Below are 21,836 nucleotides of genomic sequence, written 5' to 3'. Positions count from 1 at the left end.
CGTGCAGAGACACACAACGCCATCTCCCGTGTCCTCACAGATTATTACCGCACTGTATATCTAGCAGATCAACGGCGTGACAATGACGTTGAGGCCGTCCTACACGACCTGCCACATTCAGGACGGGTGCTGGGAGACGCCACATTCCTGGAGGCCGTCACGTGGGAGAAATGCGCAGCGCATAGCCCAGTCGCGGGGCGTGAGAAACAAATCCCCTTTACATGGTGGTCTACCGCTTGGATTTTATAGCGCTTATCCTGTGCCAAAAGCAAAGGGGGCGGGGGGTGCAGACCGCAAGACTTCCGGCCATTGACGTTAGTGAATTCGGATTACAAGCTGATCGCCCGCATTCTTCGTGTTCGCCTTCTCGCTGTTGTCAAAAATGCCATTCATGCCGACCAAACTTGTCTGAAAGGTGGCAGTAATATAAACACACTATTAAGCTCTTATAGAGAAGTGGTGGCTCTCATGTCGGCATGCCACTTAGAAGGCGCCCTCGTGGCAGTTGACCTAGACCTCGCATTTCACCGAGTTGAGCACCATTCTTTGTAGGCTGTCTTAGAGAAGATGGGACTGTCCCCAATAGCGGCAGGTGTGATTTTCCTTTTCGTCCACGGAGTCCATTCCTTAGTCCTGGTCAATAGCAACCGCTCACCACCGTTCACTATTCAGCTCTCAGTGAGACAAGGATGCCGTCTGTCTTTCTCTTCACCGTCGCCCTCGAGCCTGCACTACATGGTCTACGACAGCGTTTGGAGGGCATTCGCCTCCGCAGTGGGCATTTTAAATGTTATCTTGGTGAGATTGGCAGAAGATATATGTTCGTCGATCGCATGGCTTTAGAGATACGGCGAGGTTGCCAGGAGCCATATCAACCTGCGGAAGTTGAACTACATGGATATGGGTAGAGGACTGCATCTGAATACGGCAGTGCCCATTACTAAGGTCCTGGCGATGAAATGTTTGGGAGTGACATTCCATGGGAACGTGCAGCGTACAACAGCAGCTACGTATCGCAGAATACTCAATGTGACCCGCATGCAAGTTCGTCTCCATAAATTTCGAACACTTGACTTGATCACGCGGGCACATTTTGTCAACATCTACCGCACTCCGAAACTTAATCATTACACACACGTCCTCCCAAGGGCCGCAACGGTAGCTGCCAAGTTCCAGGCGGCCTTAGGCCATTTCGCCGGCGAGGGTAGAGTGTTCAAGAACCCGTTACGAGACGCTAACGTTGCCCACACATGCAGGCGGCATCGGAATGAGAAACGTACACAACAAGTCGCGCACTCTTTTCCTGCGGACGATGCATCGCCATCGTACTTCACAAGGACACCCTCCCTGGAACACTGATTCGGGAGGTGGTGCCTCAATCCCTCCGGCCCCCAATACCTGTTGGACATATCATGTCAGCACTGTATCACATTTGCACCTATCTGGTCGACATGAGTTGTCTGTTGGACGACCACGCAGGATCCTAGGACCAAGGACTTCTACTGCTACCTTCAGCGATCACTGCCTGCTAATGTGGCTGAACACTGACATCCGGCTGTTGGCTGGAGGCGGGTGTGGAATAGAATACACTCACCTTTTCTTCCCACCACGATCAGGGCGCTGTGGTATGAGATAACTGAAAAATTCCCAACCCGACAATGTTTACAAAAAATGGTTCAAATGGCTCTAAGGACTATGGGACTTAACTTCTGAGGTCATCAGTCCCCTAGAACATAGAACTACTTAAGGGGCTCCGGAAAGGCTCAAAATCATGAAAAGTTCAATTTTTACTTTTTTGGGTTTTCTCAATCTGCAGACTATTACCTTTTAATAGATATATAATTTATTCAATTCCGAAGACTACAACTATTTTTAAATTTTTTTTGAAATGTGTTCTACTTGGGCTTGACCCACTGTGGCGCTGTTAAACTGCTGTAAAATGGTGTTATTATTAACGTCCGTGTTCCTCAGGTACATTTTAGTGATGTGAGATAAAGTATGTGTTGTGGCTAACCTGTGATGGTTCAATATATATCGCTGGTGTGATTGTCGATTGTTTCATGTTTATTTACTCCGTCGTTATCTCGAAAACATTCGTAATTAATTCTGTTTCTTGAGTCTCTGTTTTGTTGAAGTATAATAATGAGTAAAAGTAAAGTTATTAGAAATCCTCTGAAGGCTTTTAAGAAAAGGAGAAATGTTGGAAAGCCAAAGGTATGTGTTATTACTGTAAACAATAAAGACGATAACCAAGTGAGTGAACCTAACCTCTCAAGTACACCTGCCCATAGCAGTCAAAGTGGGAAAGGAAATACTTCACAGAAGAAGCTTGGTTCAATGAGTGAAAACTATGAATGTTTTATGGGCGAATCGGATGTGAATGAAATATTTGATATGTCGGTTCTCAAAAGAATTTTTTCAAACTGTGTAAGATGTATTCATTGTAGTGAAGTTGGTCTGGAACTCTCCATAATAAAGCACGTAGGACTTGCTAGTGAAATACAACTGAAATGTGATAAGTGTTCATACATGACCACCTTTTGGAACAGTGTTGCAATAACTGCAACTGAAGAAAATGGTAGCAAAATCTACGAACTCAACATTAGATTTGTTTATTTCTTGCGTTCAGTTGGTAAGGGTGCTACTGCAGGTGCAATTTTCTGTGGCATCATGAATCTTCCAAATCCCCCAATCAAGTTTACGACCTATAATAAATTAATAGGGTCTAAAGTAGATGTCTGTATAGAATCTATGAAGAACGCTGTGGAAGAGGCAGTAATGGAAAATAATGGTAACAGAGATTTGACTGCAGCGTTCGATGGTACCTGGCATAAACGGGGACACACATCTCTTCATGGTGTAGTATCTGCCACCAGTATGTATACAGGGAAAGTTTTAGATGTAGCAGTAATATCAAAGTATTGTAGATGTCCACAAAAATATAAAGGTACACATGAAAATAATTGCAAAGCTAACTATAGTGGCAGTAGTGGAGGAATGGAAGTGGCTGGTGTTGCCAGTATATTCCAGCGTTCTGAGGCGTGTGATAAAGTGCGATATGTTAATTACCTTGGTGACGGTGATTCTAAAAGTTTCAAACATGTTCAAGGACTGAAGCCCTATGGTGATGATGTTGTAGTGCAGAAATTTGAGTGTATTGGACACGTACAGAAGCGAATGGGAACAAGACTTCGGCGACTGAAAGCTTCGTACAAAAAACAAAAACTCAGTGATGGTAAAGTGTTGGAGGGGAAGGGAAGGTTAACTGACAGTGTAATTGACAAAATACAGAACTATTATGGAATGGCTATTAGGCAAAATACACAAAGTGTCGACGAAATGAAGAAGGCTGTTTGGGCTCTTTTTTTTCATACTTCTTCAACCGATGAAAATCGCCAGCATAGCTTGTGTCCCAAAGAAGAAGACAGTTGGTGTAAATATAACAAAGGATTGCTAACTGGTGAAGTGTACACTCATAAGCATAGTCTACCTCATGCAATAATGGAGGTGATAAAACCTATTTTCAGAGACTTAGCAGCACCTGAACTGTTGAAAAAGTGTATTCACGGAAAAACTCAAAACCCCAATGAAAGTGTAAATAGTGTTATATGGTCGAGAATCCCCAAGACTGTATTTGTTGGAATAGAAACACTTCACTTTGGTGTGTATGATGCTGTTGCGACTTTCAATGATGGCAACATTGTAAGGTGCAAGGTATTTAGAAATATGGGAATGAAGATAGGTTCTAACATGGTACGAGCGATGCTTGCTTTAGACAAGCCTTCGGGCTGCAGACAGGGCTGTAAAGAGTCTAGAAATACAAGCAAGAGTAAACAGGAGGAGGAACAAGAGGAAGCTGGAGGAGGAGTTTGCAGAGGATGAAGATAATCCATCCTATGGACCTGGAATGCACTAAATAGTTAATCCAATCTTTGTCGCTCGATTCCCAAAACTTTTATTTTCTCATACTAATTACATGTTTTCTAACGATCTTCCAAACATATTTGTTTCAAACTTTCAGTAAATGTTACACAGTACCTTCTGCATAATTTAACACAGCCTTTTTCCAAAAAACTGTATATTTTTGAATATATAAATAAAAAATTGCAAAAAAATGTTGTGAATTTTCATTACAATTGAAAAAAAAATCATCTTTAATAACTGAACTAAAATTTTGTAAAATCCCTGTGTTAAGTTGTAGCCCATATTCCAATAAGTAATCTGTAAAAAGTTCAACTTCCTACCTCAAATACTTTGTGAAGAAAGATGTAATTTATAAGCGTTATTTTAACATTGCAAGTATAGGGCGTTCCGGAGCCCCTTAAACCTAACTAACCTAAGGACATCACACACATCCATGCCCGAGGCAGGATTCGAACCTGCGACCGTAGCGGTCGCGCGGTTCCAGACTGTAGCGCCTAGAACCGCTCGGCCACTCTGGCCGGCACAATGTTTACACAAGATCCTCTCTGCCCCAGATGCGCCGCTGTCGACACCGACATGCACCGTTTCGTTTGTGGTATGGCTGCCTACTGCCGGCTCCTCACACGGTGCATGTTGGTATTCTTGCTACGACGGACGCCTCAGTCCGTAGAGGCCACCCAAGTGATCCATCCCGACGTCACTTACTAACTAGCTACTCTTCGTAAAGCCACTACATGGGTTAAGGGTATGGCACTGTCATTCTTCTTTAATGACAGCCTTGCTGGGTTGTTAGATTTTTGGTATTATTTAAAGAGCAACTACATGGTTTTACGGTGCAAAGCGTCGTATGGTTCCCTCTTTGCGAATTACTTGGGGCCGCTGTTTACGGGCCCACCAGAAAATGTGCGTGTGAATTCCTAAGAGGCCAAACTGCTGAGGTCATCGGTCCCTAGACTTACACACTACTTAAACTAACTTATGCTAAGAACAACATACACACCCATGCCCGAGGGAGGACTCGAACCTCCGGCGGGAGTAGCCGCGCAGTCCGTGACATAGCGCCTAAGACCGCGCGGCCACTCCGCGCGGCGCGCTCCCACCAGATCATTTTTGTGTACCGGGTGTTGAGAAGAGAGTGAGATATAGCTCATGATGGACTGATGAGATACATCAACGGTAATTATATGGTGTTTCACCCTCACTGAACGAGAGGACCGCCTGGACATCCCGCCGACTGTCTGCTGTGCACATCCCCGAAAGAAGATAAAAAAATTACAAAGTAAAACATAACAAAAGAAATGAAAATCAAAATATAATGTAAGTATTGTATCCCTTCTTTTGTCCTTTCCTTTTTTTTTTTAACCAAAAGTTCAGACGTGTATTCACTCTTGTTGGTGGGCGGTGGGCGGAGCTGAAGTGGTGGCAAACAACCGTCCTAGTTAGATTTTAGGGATAAAGTGGCGGTGGCACTAGCTTTGTTGGTTTTTTTTTTGTTTTTTTTTTTTTTTTAGGTTACACAGGTTTTGGGGGTAGTATGGGTGATAGGGGCCAACGCCTGACGTGGAAGAAGTCTAAGAAATAAGGCGACTTCGAGTCTCGGTCCGAAACACAGTTTTAGTTTCATATCGGCGCACACTCCGCTGCAGAGTGAAAATCTCATTCTGGAATATTGGAACTAATTTTTTGTCCAGCATAAATCAGTTCTGTTACAGAATTACGATACGATATTGTAGCCCACATTGGATCTCTGTCAGTAGCTGCACTTTAATTATAACCATCCGGTATATTATAGCAGAGACGAATGGAGAACCATTCTAGCGACAATATGTTTAGGGAAAAAGCGATTTTGAAAAATGATGGATTCTTACGGCCAGGTGCCTGGAAACGAGCGTTTGCAGACGGCTATACTGGTCGGCTGTTAGCATGCTATTGCTGTACGAGTCTATGGATAGTGGTTGAAGGTTGGTGAAGATTACATCAGATCATCTGCATCCTTTCATACTTGAAGCCAATCCCGATGGTGATTTCACCTTCCAGCAGAGTGACTGTCTATGTCCAAGGCCTGAATCCTGCTACATGATGGTGAAATCGTGTTGCTACATTGGGCACGTAAATCATCTGATCTCCATGACAAACATCTGGGAAGCTTTCGTCGTTCTGCACATAATTTACAGGAAGTACATGACGCCTGCATAGATTTCTAGTGCCAGAACCCTCCTGAAATCTACCCAGGACGTGTCGAAACCATGTCACGCAAAATCGAGGCTGTATTGCGTTCCACAGGTAGACGAACACATTATTCACCGGGTGATGATAATATTACGGTCTTTTATGTATTATAATATTATGGTTTATTAGTGTATTATTTTTATGGTAACATGTAGCCAGGGGGATAAAAGTACGGCGAAGACAAACAAATGGAAACCGGCGAGCTCAGTAACAGCAGTAACTTCGCAGGACGAGCGCTCATGCTTATTTCTAGTTTAGCTAACTCTAAATGAACTCCCCAGTTTGAAATTACACTACTGGCCATTAAAATTGCTGCACCCCGAAGAAATGCAGATGATAAACTGATATTCATTGGACAAATATATTATACTAGAACCGACATGTGATAACATTTTCACGCGATTTGAGTGCATAGATCCTGAGAAATCAGTACCCAAAACAACCGCCTCTGGCCGTAATAACGGCCTTGATACGCCTGGGCATTGAGTCAAACAGAGCTTGGATAGCGTTTACAGGTACAGCTGCCCATGCAGCTTTAACATGATACCACAGTTCATCCAGAGGTGTGACTGGCTTATTCTAACGAGCCAGTTACTCGGCCACTGTTGACCAGACGTTTTCAATTGGTGAGAGATCTGGAGAATGTGCTACCAAGGCAGCAGTCGAACATTTTCTGTATCCAGGAACGTCCGCATAGGACCTGCAACATGCGGTAGTGCATTATCCTGCTGAAATGTAGGGTTTCGCAGGGATCGAATGAAGTGTAGAGCCACGGGTCGTAACATATATGAAATGTAACGTCCACTGTTCAAAGTGCCGTCAATGCGAACAAGAGGTGATCGAGACGTGAAACCAATGGCACCCCCTACCATCACGCCGGGTGATACGCCAGTATGGCGATGACGAATACACGCTTCCAATGTGCGTTCACCGCGATGTCGCCAAACACGGATGCGACCATCGTGATGATGTAAACAGAACCTGGATTCATCCGAGAAAATTACGTTTTGCCATTCGTGCACCCAGGTTCATCGCCGGCCGGAGTGGCCGAGCGGTTCTAGGCGCTACAGTCTGGAGCCGCGCGACCGCTACGGTCGCCGGTTCGAATCCTGCTTCGGGCATGGATGTGTGTGATGTTCTTAGATTAGTTAGGTTTAAGTAGTTCTATGTTCTAGGGGACTGATGACTACTGCTGTTAAGTCCCATAGTGCTCAGAGCCATTTGAACCAGGTTCGTCGTTGAGTACACCATCGCAGGCGCTCCTGTCTGTGATGCAGCGTCAAGGGTAACCGCAGCCATGGTCTCCGAGCTGATAGTCCATGCTGCTGCAAACGTCGTCGAACTGTTCGTGCAGATGGTTGTTGTCTTACAAACGTCCCCATCTGTTGACTCAGGGATCGAGACGCGGCTGCACGATCGCTTACAGCTATGCGAATAAGATGCCTTCATCTCGACTGCTAGTGATACGAGGCCGTTGGGATCCAGCACAGCGTTCTGTATTACCCTCGCGAACCCACCGATTCCATATTCTGCTAACAGTCATTGGATCTCGACCAACGCGAGCAGAAATGTCGCGATACGATAAACCGCAATCGCGATGGGCTACAATCCGACCTTTATCAAAGGCATCACAACAACGTTTCACCAGGCAACGCCGGTCAACTGCTGTTTGTGTATGAGAAATCGGTTGGAAACTTTCCTCATGTCAGCAGGTTGTAGGTGTCGCCACCGGCGCCAACCTTGTGTGAATGCTCTGAAAAGCTAATCATTTGCATATCGCTGAATCTTCTTCCTGACGGTTAAATTTCGTGTCTGTAGCACGTCATCTTCGTGGTGTATCAGTTTTAATGGCCAGTAGTGAATGTGATAAAACAAATAATATTACCTTAAATTACTCTTTAGGTGAAAAGGAGAAAAAAATACTCTGGCGTCATTTTACGATTCGCGTAAAATGATTCTTGCAAATTTTGTCCCCTCATATAAAACAATAAGCCTAGTTCACGATTGATGGTTACCAATGTCCCAGCCCAGAGTGTAGTTAGAAAAAGTGGAAGATGGAATTTCACGTATCGTCGACGTCGAAGTTATTTGAGATGGAGCACGTGCTCAGATTTGGGAGGGACGGCGAGGCAAATCGGACGTGCCCCTTAAAAGGAACCATCCCTAAATTCGCCTTAACCAATTTGTGGAAATCACGGGAAAATCTCAATTTGAATGGAAAGACAGGGATTTGAACCGTCCTCCTTCGTGGTACAAGCCCAGTTGTTGCGTAGTCACAGTCTCCTGAATTGCAGGAAGAACGCCGCACCGTGCGTCAGACCTCGGAGCGGCCATCGTAAAGTGGGACAGCGAGCGGTCAGTGCAGGGAAATTGCGTATTAGTCTCCGCAGCTCTGGCTTCCAGGCCCATATGTTTACGTCCGCGATATCTGATGGGCAGGGAAATAAAACACTTGCCGCGCCGCTGCGGACTCTAAAAACCGGTGACGGCCCCCGTGGTGCCGGTGGCGCCGCCGCCGGCGGAGGCAAAAACGGCGCCGCCGCACCGCAAGGTCAGCGGCAGTAAAACAGGCGGCGGCGACGCCGGCCGTCCAGGGCGGCGTGGGAGGGGTGAAGGGCTGAGTACCGAAACAAGAAAGCGGCGAGCGCGGCCACCTCGGCACTGCGATTTCTGGAGCGCTATTTCACTGTCACCGCCACGCATGGGCCTGAGCGCCCGTCTCAGACGACAACACACTTCCCAGCGAGTTTTACTGGAGAGGACGTCCACCCCGCTATATGCTGCACATATCTCAAGGCGCAGATTAAGGTAACGTATCATATCTGCACAGTATCTGGTGTAAATAATTACTCCGCTGTTTATTTACTGCCACAGTCCCGCAGTATTTTAGACAGGACATCCTTTGTAGCCCGGATTGATGTTAAATGAATTTATTCATCACGATACATTCCGTCCTCAAAATGAAACGTGCATTAAAACGAATCATCCAATTTAAAAAAAAATCATAACTATTATGTTATTTGAGATGCGTGCGTGGACAACGTATTGCTGAAAAGAGCGAACTCTAGAATTTTACGTGGATCCCGTTAGGTAGCAACAGTGTGCGCGCTCTTCAGTTCTAGTTAAAGTGGTGTCAGGAGCTGGCCGGAGTGGCCGAGTGGTTCTAGGCGCCACAGTCTGGAACCGCGCGACCCTAGGTCGCTGATTCGAATCCTGCCTCGGGCATGGATGTGTGTGATGTCAGGTTAGTTAGGTTTAAGTAGTTCTAAATTCTAGGGGACTGATGACCTCAGGAATTAAGTCCCATAGTATGAAATTACAATGAAATGAACACCCTTAGCTGCTTACAGGCGTTGACATACGTCAATAGGGGACAGATGAAAATGTGTGCCCCGACTGGGACTCGAACCCGGGACCTCCTGCTTACGTGGCAGACGCTCTATCTATCTGAGCCACCGAGGACACAGAGCATAGCGCGACTGCAGGGATTTATCTCTGGCACGCCTCCCGCGAAACCCACATTCTCAACGTATTGTCCCGCACTACATTCGTAGTGCCTCCGCCCATTATACTCATTACTTGCGGCGCGTTGCCGATTCCCGTAAGAGTTCGGGCACTGTTTGTGCAATTGCACAGAAGAAGAAGATGGTCAAGTGGCCGGTGAGCCTTAACTATATATATACTAAGATGGTATCTGTTCATTCGGATATGTCCGATAGTGCTCAGAGCCATTTGAACCATTTTTTTTTTTTTAATCAGGACAACAGTAAGCGGTTCACGTTCTACTTATAGTGCAATGCTGGTCAGTAATATCTGTTCAGGGGGACTTCCGTACTAGGTATTGTGTGGATCCTCCTACTGCATAGAGCATTTGGCGATGGCACGAACAATTCCGAGAAACAGGTTGTTTGTATAACGACAAATTGCCGGGACGTCTCCGAGTGTCTGACACAGACGTAGAATGCATCCCACATAGTTTCACAAGGAATCCGCAGAAATCCGTTCACCGTGCAGCTTGACAGATCAACATGGCCCCGGTGTCTGTCTGGCGTGTACTGCGTCGACGTTTACACATGAAACCATATAAAATTCAGCTCCTGCAAGCTCTTCGTGAAGGTGGCAAACAACAACGTGTGGTGTTCTGTAATTTTGCTCTCGGCAAGGAGGATGGCAGTTCTACATCTACATTTACATCTTAGTGGTTACTCTGCAATTCACACTTAAGCGCCTGGCAGAGAATTCACCGAACCATTTTCATACTACTTCTCTACCATTCCAATCTCGAATGGCGCGTGGGAAAGAGGAACACTTAAATCTTTCCGTTCGAGCTCTAATTTCTCTTACTTTATTATGATGATCATTTCTCCCTACGTAGGTCCCTGGCAACAAAATATTTTCGCATTCGGAAGAGAAAGTTGGTGATTGAAATTTCGTAAATAGATCTTGCCGCAGAGAAAACCGCCTTTGTTTCAGTGACTGCCACCCCAACTCGCGTATCGAATCAGTGACACTCGCACACTTATTGCGCGATAACACGAAACGGGCTGCCCTTCTTTGCACTTTTTTGATGTCCTCCGTCAATCGTACCTGGTAAGGATCCCACACCGCGCAGCAATATTCCAGCAGAGGACGGACAAGTGTAATGTAGGCTGTCTCTTCAGTGAGTTTGTCGCATCTTCTAAGTGTTCTGCCAACAAAGCGCAGCTTTCTCTCGCCCTCCCCACAATATTATCTATCTGGTCTTTGCTATTTAAGTTGCTCGTAAATGTAATTCCTAGGTATTTAGTCGAATTGACAGCCCTTAGATTCGTGTGATTTATCATATACCTAAAATTTTTCGGATTTCTTTTAGTACCCATGTGGCTGAAATCGCACTTTTTTTTGTTTAGTGCCAACTGCCACTTTTCGCACCATACAGAAATTCTCTCTAAACCATTTTGTAATTGGAATTGATCGTCTGATGATTTTTCTAGACGGTACAGAGCATCATCTGCAAACAATCTAAGGGGGCTGCTCAGATTATCACCTAGATCATTTATGTAAATCAGGAACAGCAGAGGGCCTATGACACTACCTTGCGGAACGCCCGATATCACTTCTGTTCTACTCGATGATTTACCTTCTATCACTACGAAATGTGACCTCTCTGAGAGGAAATCACGAATTCAGTCACACAACAGAGACGATCATATGCACTTAATTTTATTAATAGTCGTTTGTGAGGAACGGTATCAAAAGCCTTCTGGAAATCTAGGGATATGGAATCGATCTGAGATCCCTTGCCGACAGCACTCATTACTACATTGGAATAAAGAGCTAGCCGTGTTGGTTATGTATCAGTGAGTCATTTTCTTCAAGGTGATTCATAATGTTCGAGTACAGTATATGCTCCAAAATCCTACTGCTAATTGAGGTCAGTAATATGGGTCAAACGCTTACTGTTTAATGACGAGGCAACATTCCATTTAAATGGAAAGATGGACCGTCATAATGTGAGAATATGGGGTACGGAACAACCACACGAAGTTGTACAACATGAGATAGAGTGTCCAAAATTTAATGTGTTTTGTGCAGTTTCGCGGGAAAAGGTATATGCTCCACTTTCCTTTGCCGTGAACACTGTTACAGGAAGCACATACCTCGATCTACTTGAGAACTTTCTTTTCCCACAGCTGGAGAATAATTCGAACGACTTCATTTACCAACAGGATGGGGCACCGCCAGAGTGACATCTGGAAGAGCGGGAATTTTTAAATCAAAGGATTACTAAACGATGGATCCGTCGCACTGGACCAAATGATTCAGCCTTGCATTACTTGCTTCCGTGGTCACCGGACCTGACTGTATGTGATTATTTCCTGTGGGATTTTATAAAAGAGTCTCATTATGTGCTCCATTACCAGTAATAATGAATGAACCGAGACATCGCATAACAGCCGCTGTGGAAGCTGTAACTCAAGACATTCTCGCTGTAGTGTGGGAACAATTTGAATACCGAAATGACATATGCCGTGCTTCTCAAGGGGATGTATTGAAAATTTATGAAAAAGTATGAAAAAGAACTTTTTGAGTTTCCCGTTCATCAAAAAACCAAATTCACTGTATTTTTTGTTAGTTTCAGCAATATAGACGTGCCAAATCGGGTGATTCCTTTTGATACACCCTCTATATTATAAAATACATTTTTTCTGTTATAGCTTTCATACCTCATTAAGAAGTGCATCAATGTATCTCATGCGTTTTAAAAGGACAATCCATATGCGTAATAAGACAGGACTCTCTGTCTTTTATGCAAAAGAACGCTGAACTCCACTAAAACGTGAACATTAGATCAAATCATTTGTGTAAGAGTTATGTGCCTAGACGATATGGATTCGAAACTAATCATTGCAGTAAGTACGAGATAACATGTTTCATATGTTCACGTCTGTCCAGCTCGGTAATAATACTTCAGCAGGTTACCTCATTCTATCTATTAAATGACAGGATTCACTCCTTGTGTGATATTCTGTTTTCCTGATTTACAAAAATTGCTCGGGAAGTTCATGGTTTCTCCAAATACGAAAAAATGTTGCAAGATAGAACACTTTTATGTAACTAGGTGGTGGTAAGTTCCTATGGGACCAAACTGCTGAGGTCATCGATTCATATGTAACTAGGAACAAATTTAAAACTGTTGTAATCGAGAACATATTATCAGTGCTGTACATAATGCTCTGTCTGTTACATTGTTACTGTAATACATAATAAAATAATAGCAAGTGAAATCAAATAAAAAAAGTGTAATCAAAAATCACTTACAAAATTAAATACGTTTCGCAGTAGAAGCTATGGTAAATTAACGTAAATTTCCATTTTCAAGGACGACAATACTGTTCAGATGTTAAAGAAACTTAGTTCATTTGCAAATATCTCATATTCAGAATTGGGACACCACCTTCCGTTTAAAGCTACAAAATGGCGCACGACCGACAAAGTATGGTCCACATGTTACGTAACTGGTGTTAAAATATATTGAATTTTAATCAGTATAAAATTTTTAAGTGAATAATTAATACTAGCTTACAAATAGCTTTAATATTTTATGCAGCATTTAATATGTAGAAGTAAAAACATTTGCAAATGCTAAACAAAGCACAACCTAATGGTTCACAACAGGAACAGCAGAAAATGCCATAAACTGCTTATAGCGGTCTGTAATGCGCATCCGTTCTTTTGATGCTAAAATTGGTCGCTAGATTTAAATTCCTAGCACCTGCCTCAAGTTACAACACTCTCCTGAGATGTGTTCATAATAACTTGGGTTAATAGATTCTTAAGCAAGACGTTTGACTTAGTATTCTCATGAAGAGAAACATTCTTTATAGAAATGACCAAGACTCCTATCTTATTCTGCAATGGCGTATGAAAACATGGTTGATAAGAGTATGGCATCCTCTCATAAGGTGGGATATGAACTGTTGTACTTCACAGAGAGGTAGGAATAGCTAACAGTTTTGTCTTTACGAAATATTTTGAAAACAAGGTCTATAATTAAGTTTGAACGACTTTAGTGATATCTGTTGCTACAGACTGATATGCTGTTAACTGTTGCTACACTTCAGTACATAACTTGATATTCTTCGTTCACTAGCGGGTGGTGTAACTCAGTTAAGTTTATGACTTCACCATTACAAATGTTACCTGTGGTTCTTATCATTGCATTTTTGGGAAATTTGCGACTCACTCCTTACGAAATGATTTAGTCGAAAATGCAGAACACGATTTCAAAATATTTATTATAAATTTCTAACATCACGAAAAACTTCTTGACGTCGCAAAATCTGTTACAACACTGATCCTGTCGTAGCTTCCACCATGCCGCTTTATATAACTTTACACTAATAATTGTTGCACATATGAATTGTCATTTGAGTACATTTCACAAATTACATTTAACATTTTCCAATTTCGGCTAGTCGATTAGTAAATGCAGATATAGTTTTGTATGAAATCTCGAATGTGATATTTTAAGATAATTTGTTTTTCTAACTTGCGTAAATAAGAGATCTTATCTGTCCAAACAGTGTTTTATGTAAAATGTTAATTACTTCAATATAACGTAAAAGTGTACGTTCCTGTTATGTTTTAGCTGTAATCTTCTATCGTATTATCTAATAGACTTATTACTTTTGCACCAAGGTTCGAAAGATTTCCTTAACTGTGTTTGTTTACATTACATGCCAGGTACGAAGACCTTTACAGTACAGTATTCACGCTGGTTCACTGAAATAACAGAGTAGATTGACTAATTACGTCCCAAAGTGTCTGTAATTAATGCAAATCCAAAACATTTAAATCACAAAAGATTGAAGTGCTGTACCAAGCTGTCGATATATCACAGATATCGTTGACGTGGTATCGATCTGTTCTGAGTATCGCAAATAAAACGTATGGACGAGTTTCTGCCTAGGCATGCATGCACCATGGTGAGAAATTTTTTACAGCATGTAATTATAATTATCTATTTGTGAGATAAAATGTTAACCTAACTTATTAATCATGATATATAGACGTTGGTATAAAATATTAGTTAGTTAAAATTAGTGTATGTTTTCATTACAGTTCAATGCATTAATTATCACTAGTAACAGGTTCAAATGGTTCAAATTGCTCTGAACACTATGGGAGTTGACATCGCAGGTCATCAGTCCCCTAGAACTTAGAACTACTTAAACCTACCTGACCTAAGGACATCACACACATCCATGCCCGAGGCAGGATTCGAACCTGCGACCGTAGCGGTCGCGCGGTTCCAGACTGAAGCGCCTAGAACCGCTCGGCCACGCAGGCTGGCACTAGTAACAGGAATTCATAAAATTATACAATTAACATTAATCTATGTAAGAAATTTTCAGTTCATTTTGTATTCCCTCTCTGCTAATTATCAGTTCTCAGTTTCCAGTTAGGACGACTTGTTTTAAATTACAAAGATAGTTAAGTTTTTATAAATGCCTCACTAAAGTCCTTCTTCCACTGCAGGAACTCATAAACTGTCCATAACTCAGATGTGTAAAATGTCAACGTCTAGTTTCCCATTTCTCATTAATTTCGCTCAGGCGCTTTTCATATCAACTCATCTGGTAGTCTCTGAAATAATATTCATTCACTCACACCATTATTACAGAAAAACAAAAATTTCTACTGCGTAGTTGATGCACATGGGTAGGGTTGTTGCTTTTCTGTGTGAGTCACAACCCAGTGTAAGGAATTACTGATATTGGCCACATCTATCTCAAGGTCATGAAATCTAGGTAGTTACTGCTTACAAGGAACAGTGTTTTACACCTCTGTGTAAAATAGAATTGCGAAACAACAATTTCTAGTAGTTAGGCATTATTAAGCGATTGATTTAAACTAAATTATGCTCTCCTGGATAGCAATCAAGGTAATATAATACACGAAATAAGAAATGTACAGAACTAAATTATGCACAAGACACAGACTGACGAGTAATATCAGTAATCCTCTTCCAGTCCATCCAGTCACATTACCATTATATTAGTAAATTCATTTGTAGCAACGCGAGCGCAAGTGTACCTACAACCCGTAGATGTGGACCGAAATTTATAAAAACGATAATACAAATAACGTTTACTATTAAAAGGTACCAAAAGGACATGTATGTACTGTCATCTTCTCTGGTCTGTTTCTCAACTTTTCATAAACAATCAGCTCAACAAATTTAGTTTGCAGATAGCTACATACATTCAGCAGTATGAATAACTAATTCTTTTGTGAGAACATACGAATCGTATACTAACTGATAAGATATAATAGTTTTTCAAAGCCATGTGTATACTAATTATTTAGTCACTGTATTTAGTAATCATAATATTCGCATAAGTAGCTCGACGACATCAGAAATATATGTTATTATAAAGTCACGACGAGTGGAAGTTAAAGTTTCTTCCTCTAAATAATATTCAATGCATTAGTTTAGAAGAAGTCCTTAGCAACAAATTCTACAAGTCCTCTCAGCATAAATCACTAATAAGTCGAAAGTATAAATAATTTCTTATTTTCACCTTATCTTCAGTCAAAACACAAAATAACGTAACTAGTATAGTTGTACAGTTTCAAATGTACGTTGCTATACGCTAAGCTCTCAAATTTAGCTAGGGTATAGCGTTACATTAAAAATATTCTCAATGTTTCGGTAGCTGAATTAGTTGCGGGTATTAATTACAACAATACTACATACATAGCGAACCATTAGTTTACGAAAAACCATGTTTCTGTGTCTCGAAGCATTTAGGAAGTTTTAGGGACATCTATGTTACTAAACACATTACATGTGAGATGACATTTGAGAGACTGAATTGTCAATTAAGGCACACGAGGAAAACTGGTCATGCCAGTACCAAAACTGTTCATACATTTCACTTTAGTCGACAAATGACGTCATGAGTACATCAAGCTATTATTATTTACTCACATTGCCGGTTACAATAAACAAATAACTAGTTGGGCGTGCAATAATCGAACTGTACAATTTACAGCGTAAATACGTAACAAATTTTGAAATTTGTGATAAGGTCTTATCGGACCTAAGCCTACATACTACTTAACATAACTTTAACTTACGCTATCGACAACACAGACACCGATGCCCGAGGGAGGACTCGAACCTCTAACGGGGAGAGCCGCAAGGACCGTGACAAGGCGCCCTAGACCGCTCGGCTACACCGCACGGCTAAATAAGTAACAATATATTATGCATATATAGTATATATGGGCGACGTACGCAAAAACACAATATTGCTGTATTAACCCTGCATTCAAAGCACTGGTATGATAACAATCTCAGTGCACATCACTGGAATCGTCACAGGGCTCACAGTTGAAAACACTGTCAAGCCAGTAGGTTGGAAATAATGTATTCCACTACTTACCTATTGGTTTGGATTTTCTTCTACCTCATCAAAAATAATGTTTGGACATCTGTAAACTACGTTATTAAAGCGATGAAGAATTCGGCTCATGACAGGAAAAAGCCTTTTTGGAAACCTGATAGAGTATAAATTAACTCTTAAGGAAGTTGTAAGTATAAAACTAAAGATTTACATCGTATTTCAAGAACAATACATAGGTATCAGCGTAAGCAATGAGCAAACAAGTGTTAAGAAACATGTAAGGAAAAGATCTGCCAGCTTTTCTTTGGCATCATTTCACCTTTTCCCATTGCAAGTACAGTGAAGTTACATAAAAAGGCGCATTGCATTAGTTGTATAGAAAGTTTCTGCTGATATCTGGATTGGCTCTGCTAATGATTGGTTTATATGATTCATTGCGATATAATTCCATGTATCACTGAGAAGCAGAGCTCTTGTTGGTATCAGTGGATATGACGAGGCTAATCAACTTTGCGTCTGTTCTGCAGGTGGGCGTTACGAGCCGGTACTGTTGGACAACGCGTACAAGGTGCACATGAAGCTGACGATTCGTGCCGTCGGTCCCAACGACTGGGGCACCTACCGCTGCGTCTCCAAGAATTCGCTCGGCGACACAGACGGCAGCATCAAGCTATACCGTAAGTATGATTGCTGTCCTCCTAGTAGTCAGCACTATGGGCAACTCACGTAGAGACAGCTGAATGGCTGTATCGACTCCTTCAGCCGCGATGAAGGCACCGAAGTGTCGTGACGTGGACTTAACAAGACACGGCAAGTGTTGAGGGCTGCGGTAATCGTGATATCATTCAAACGCCCCATGAAACCCATCGAGACAAACTGGATATAGGTTAAAGATTCTCAAATCTTCATTGATTGCAACCGAGATCGGATGAGGGAGATGTGGGCAGAGGGGCACACACTCTCTGTCCTTAGTCACTGCTGGACTATTACCCAGCTTTCCGTAACCCGCTGCATACGATGGGTAACTGACACAACACTGAATGTTCTCGAAGATAGATTAAATGTTTTTGTCGTAACATGTCCCTGCACCGCACCAGTTTTGCGTTTCATGATATTTATGCTATACTTGTGATGGATGTTACGGAATGTAGTATTGTGTGTTTGTTGTTGATAAAGCAACCGTAAAAGGATTAGGTCCGAAACATAGCCTTCTCCTTTCTAAAAGCATCTTGTTAGCAATTCGTCCATAAGGTACTATGGACGAATTGCTAACAACAATGCCATATTCCTACAGTACGATTTGTTTTACAGGGTTGTTATAATTAAACTTTCGCTGCTTGAGACAGTGTAGATGGAAAATAAGTTACCGTAGGCGTATCCAGATTTATAGGAATGATGATAGTCAGTCCCTGCGCTGCAGGATTTTTTGTAGTTATTAGTTTTAGTTTCATGACTTGCCGCTAGGCGCCATGTGGGGTTAAAACACAAGCATAAGTGTGCATTACATTTGCAGACAGTCAAGATTGATCTGTACAAGGTGAGTAAGGCTTTACACATAAAGCTGTCTTATCAAAACAACAGTAACAGTGCTGGTGCTCTTTGCAAGTGTGGACACACAGCTCGCGAGGTCAATCGATTACTCAGTAAGACTTTTGGATAAAAGCGACTATTGACCAATCGATCTAAACTGCGTGACCACAGGGATCACCAAATCTGAAGCTGTGTGACTTATGCCTGTGGGTTTATCTGAAGGACAGGGTTTATCAACTGGACACTACCACACAGTGGACGTTGAATATGAGTATAGCGAGCAAGGTAGCTAACATCCAACCTGAGATGTTACAGGCAGCAGCAGAGCAATCTCTAGTACCGTTCCAGGCTGTCAGGGATGCAGATGGCCGACACAACGAGCAACGTTTGTAAACCTGGAACCTGAAGATGCAACGCAATTAAGAGATGTTACCCTCTCATATGGAAACTGAAAAGTATTTCTTTCAACGGCTTGTTCGTTACTAAACTATTGCATATACTTAGAGATGTGTCCATAAAGTTTCAGTGTCCTTCGATCACTTGTTTTTCATGTGGTTCCTCTCAAGTACAGAAGGTTCAATTATAACCACCTTGTAGATTAGGAATAAGTTCGGACTTCTGTAAAATCTGGTGATCGGGACTTCCAGGTTAACATCCTCATTCCGTACCACAAGGATTTGAACCGGCAACCTCAGAGCTGAGTGTCACTGCAAAATCGTACATCACCGACATCACCTATGGAGGGGGTTTACAGTACCTCATCGTACAATGTTGATTCAAACTCTATGAACAAAATTTCTAGAGTTACTCAGGCAATTTCTTGAGTATTTTGAAATATGACGACTGTGACTCTGGTGATTGTTACACAGTAATTACATTTCGTTTGATTTCTTATCCCCACATTTTCCGCGAATTCAACAGAAATCTGCACTACAGTGTAAAAGTTGCCTGTCCCCTCTCTGTCTTGTCAAAAATCAAGTTGTCCATTCAGTGTCGGTACTTGTTAATGACTACAGTAAAACACACGTTAGTCCTCGCTCTCATCGTTGCATTAAGTAGTGCTCTGTTCTGATTCAGCTCCGTTTCTGTGTTAATTGTGCGTTAATGATGATACTAGAGGCGTTCAATAAGTAATACAACACATATTTTTCTGAAAGCGGATTGGTTTTAATCAGCATATCAGTACACCGTATTATTCCCCTACTTTTCAAAATAATCTCCGATAGAGCGATGGGCTTGGGCCTTACTGGGAGGATCGGTATGCCCGTGTGGTACCACTCTACTGGTCGACATTGGATCCAACGTCTTGCTGCATCAATAACTCTCCCCATCATCCACTTACTGTTTCCCGCGAAATGCGTCCATCATTCGGAAAAAACGTCGAAAGGTGCGAGGTCCGGGCTGTAGGGCGGATGGGGTCCAATGAAGTTTTGTGAGAACTCTTCTGGGATGCGCAGAGTTGTGTGAGGCTTTGGATTGTCATGGAGAAAGAGAAGTTCGTTTGAATTTTTGTGGCGACGAACACACTGAGCCGCGCCGGGTTGCCCCGCGGTCTTGGGCGCCTTGTCACGCGCGGCTTCGGAGGTTCGAGTCCTCCCTTGGACATGGGTGTTTGTGTTGTCCTTAGCGTAAATTAGTTTAAGTTAGATTAAGTAGTGCGTAAGCTTAGGGACCGATGACCTCAGCAGTTTGGTCCCGTAACACCTACCACAAATTTCCAATTTCCGAACACACTGAGGGTAGCACAACACACTTTGGAGTCAATCGATGCACCGCGAGGGGGTAGATCAAACAGAATGATCCCTACGGAGTCCCAGGAGGTTGTCGCGATGACTTTAGCGGCTGAGGGTGCGGCTTTGAACTCTGTCTTAGAGAAGAGGTGTTTTGGTGCCACTCAATGGATTTCCTGTTGGTTTGTAAGTGATAACCCATGTTTCATCACCTGTGATGATGTTCGACATAAAATTGTCACGGTCAGCCTTGTAACGTGCAAGCAATTCCGCACAGATGGTCCTTCGTTTCTCTTCTTGTGTTAGGCAGCGAGGAACCTTGCGGGCACACACCTTTGAGTACCGCAACTGGTGGATGAGTGTATCAGCACTGCCAGCAGAAATGTCCAGTTGTGCAGCGAGGTTTCGGATTGTAATCTGTCGATCACCTCGAATGAGAGTGTCCACATGCTCCAACTTCACAGAAATCACAACTGTGAAAGGCCAGCCGGCACGCGGGAGCTCGGACTGGTTTGAGCGACGTTATTGCGAATATGACAGACGTCTCGGCCAACGACTCACCGTGCCTTTGTTCAAAACCAGGTCTTCGTAGACGTCCTTCAAGCACCTATGAATATCTGGGATTCTGTGGTTCTCCGCCAGAAGAAACTCAGTGACAGCTCTATGCTTGGAACGCAACTCCGAGCTACACCATTTTGAATGCTACGTACAGCGTCATCACCTATTGTAGTTTTTCGGAACTGTAGCGGCTGAAGCGGGAATACTCCACGATTTCCCATAGTAAAGTCCACATTTTTTTCGGCCAAGATTGTTCGAGTAATGGAAATGTGTTGCGGTCCTTATTGAAAGCCTCTCGTATCAAGCAGCATGAATTGGTTTACTGGTGAAGAGTTCGACGATATGTAGCTCTTGCTTAGGTGTCACTGAATGCAATGGATGGGCGGCAAAACGACGCTAGGGTGCGTTCCTTACGTAGCGACGGAATCAAATCACAGTACTTTTACGTGAGGGTTGTTACCATGCTCTCTGCTTCCTGTTGCACGTTTTAGAGACTGCAGGTTACATACTTGTAGAGGTATTTTCTCAGAGACGTGGGTAATCGGTGTAACAAACCGAATTAATCAATTTACGTTACTACTCTATAGAAAGCGACCGGAGACCATACGTCTCCCATACCAGAACACTCGGAAAATATCCCTGTATCTCTTAAATTTTTTCGTTGGTGTCTTGCTACGCTCTATAAATAAAGAGTTTCTAGTAAAAGGGCAACAGCAAAACATCACTAATTTATTCATGAAGGGTGCTACATACAGACCAAATACGAGTAGTATTGTCTAAAACGTCAGATGATACCCCCATAGAGTAAATTCTGCTTGTAAAGCCACATTAGTATTGAATGTGCACAGATATGAGCAGTAATAAGTCGCAGTTACTGAATGAAGGGTCCAAACGTAATAATTTAGTGATTAACAGCGCTACCTTCGGATCGCTGGATCCGGGTTCTGTTCCCGCCCGGGTACAACCTTTT

At 42.6% G+C, this 21,836-nt stretch overlaps 1 protein-coding gene across 1 annotated transcript in view; it reads left to right on the top strand.

Annotated features, from left to right (window-relative positions):
• LOC126455015 (lachesin-like) overlaps positions 1-21,836 on the top strand; it is a 1,274,520-nt gene that overhangs the window by 1,170,312 nt on the left and 82,372 nt on the right. The window contains exon 7 of the mRNA XM_050091143.1: positions 17,576-17,725. Coding sequence (XP_049947100.1) covers positions 17,576-17,725 — 150 coding nt within the window. The remainder of the gene's footprint in view (positions 1-17,575; positions 17,726-21,836) is intronic.

The sequence above is a fragment of the Schistocerca serialis genome, chromosome 1, assembly GCF_023864345.2.
Source record: "Schistocerca serialis cubense isolate TAMUIC-IGC-003099 chromosome 1, iqSchSeri2.2, whole genome shotgun sequence".
Taxonomy (NCBI): domain Eukaryota; kingdom Metazoa; phylum Arthropoda; class Insecta; order Orthoptera; family Acrididae; genus Schistocerca; species Schistocerca serialis.
This window is presented reverse-complemented; position numbering and strand designations above follow the sequence as displayed.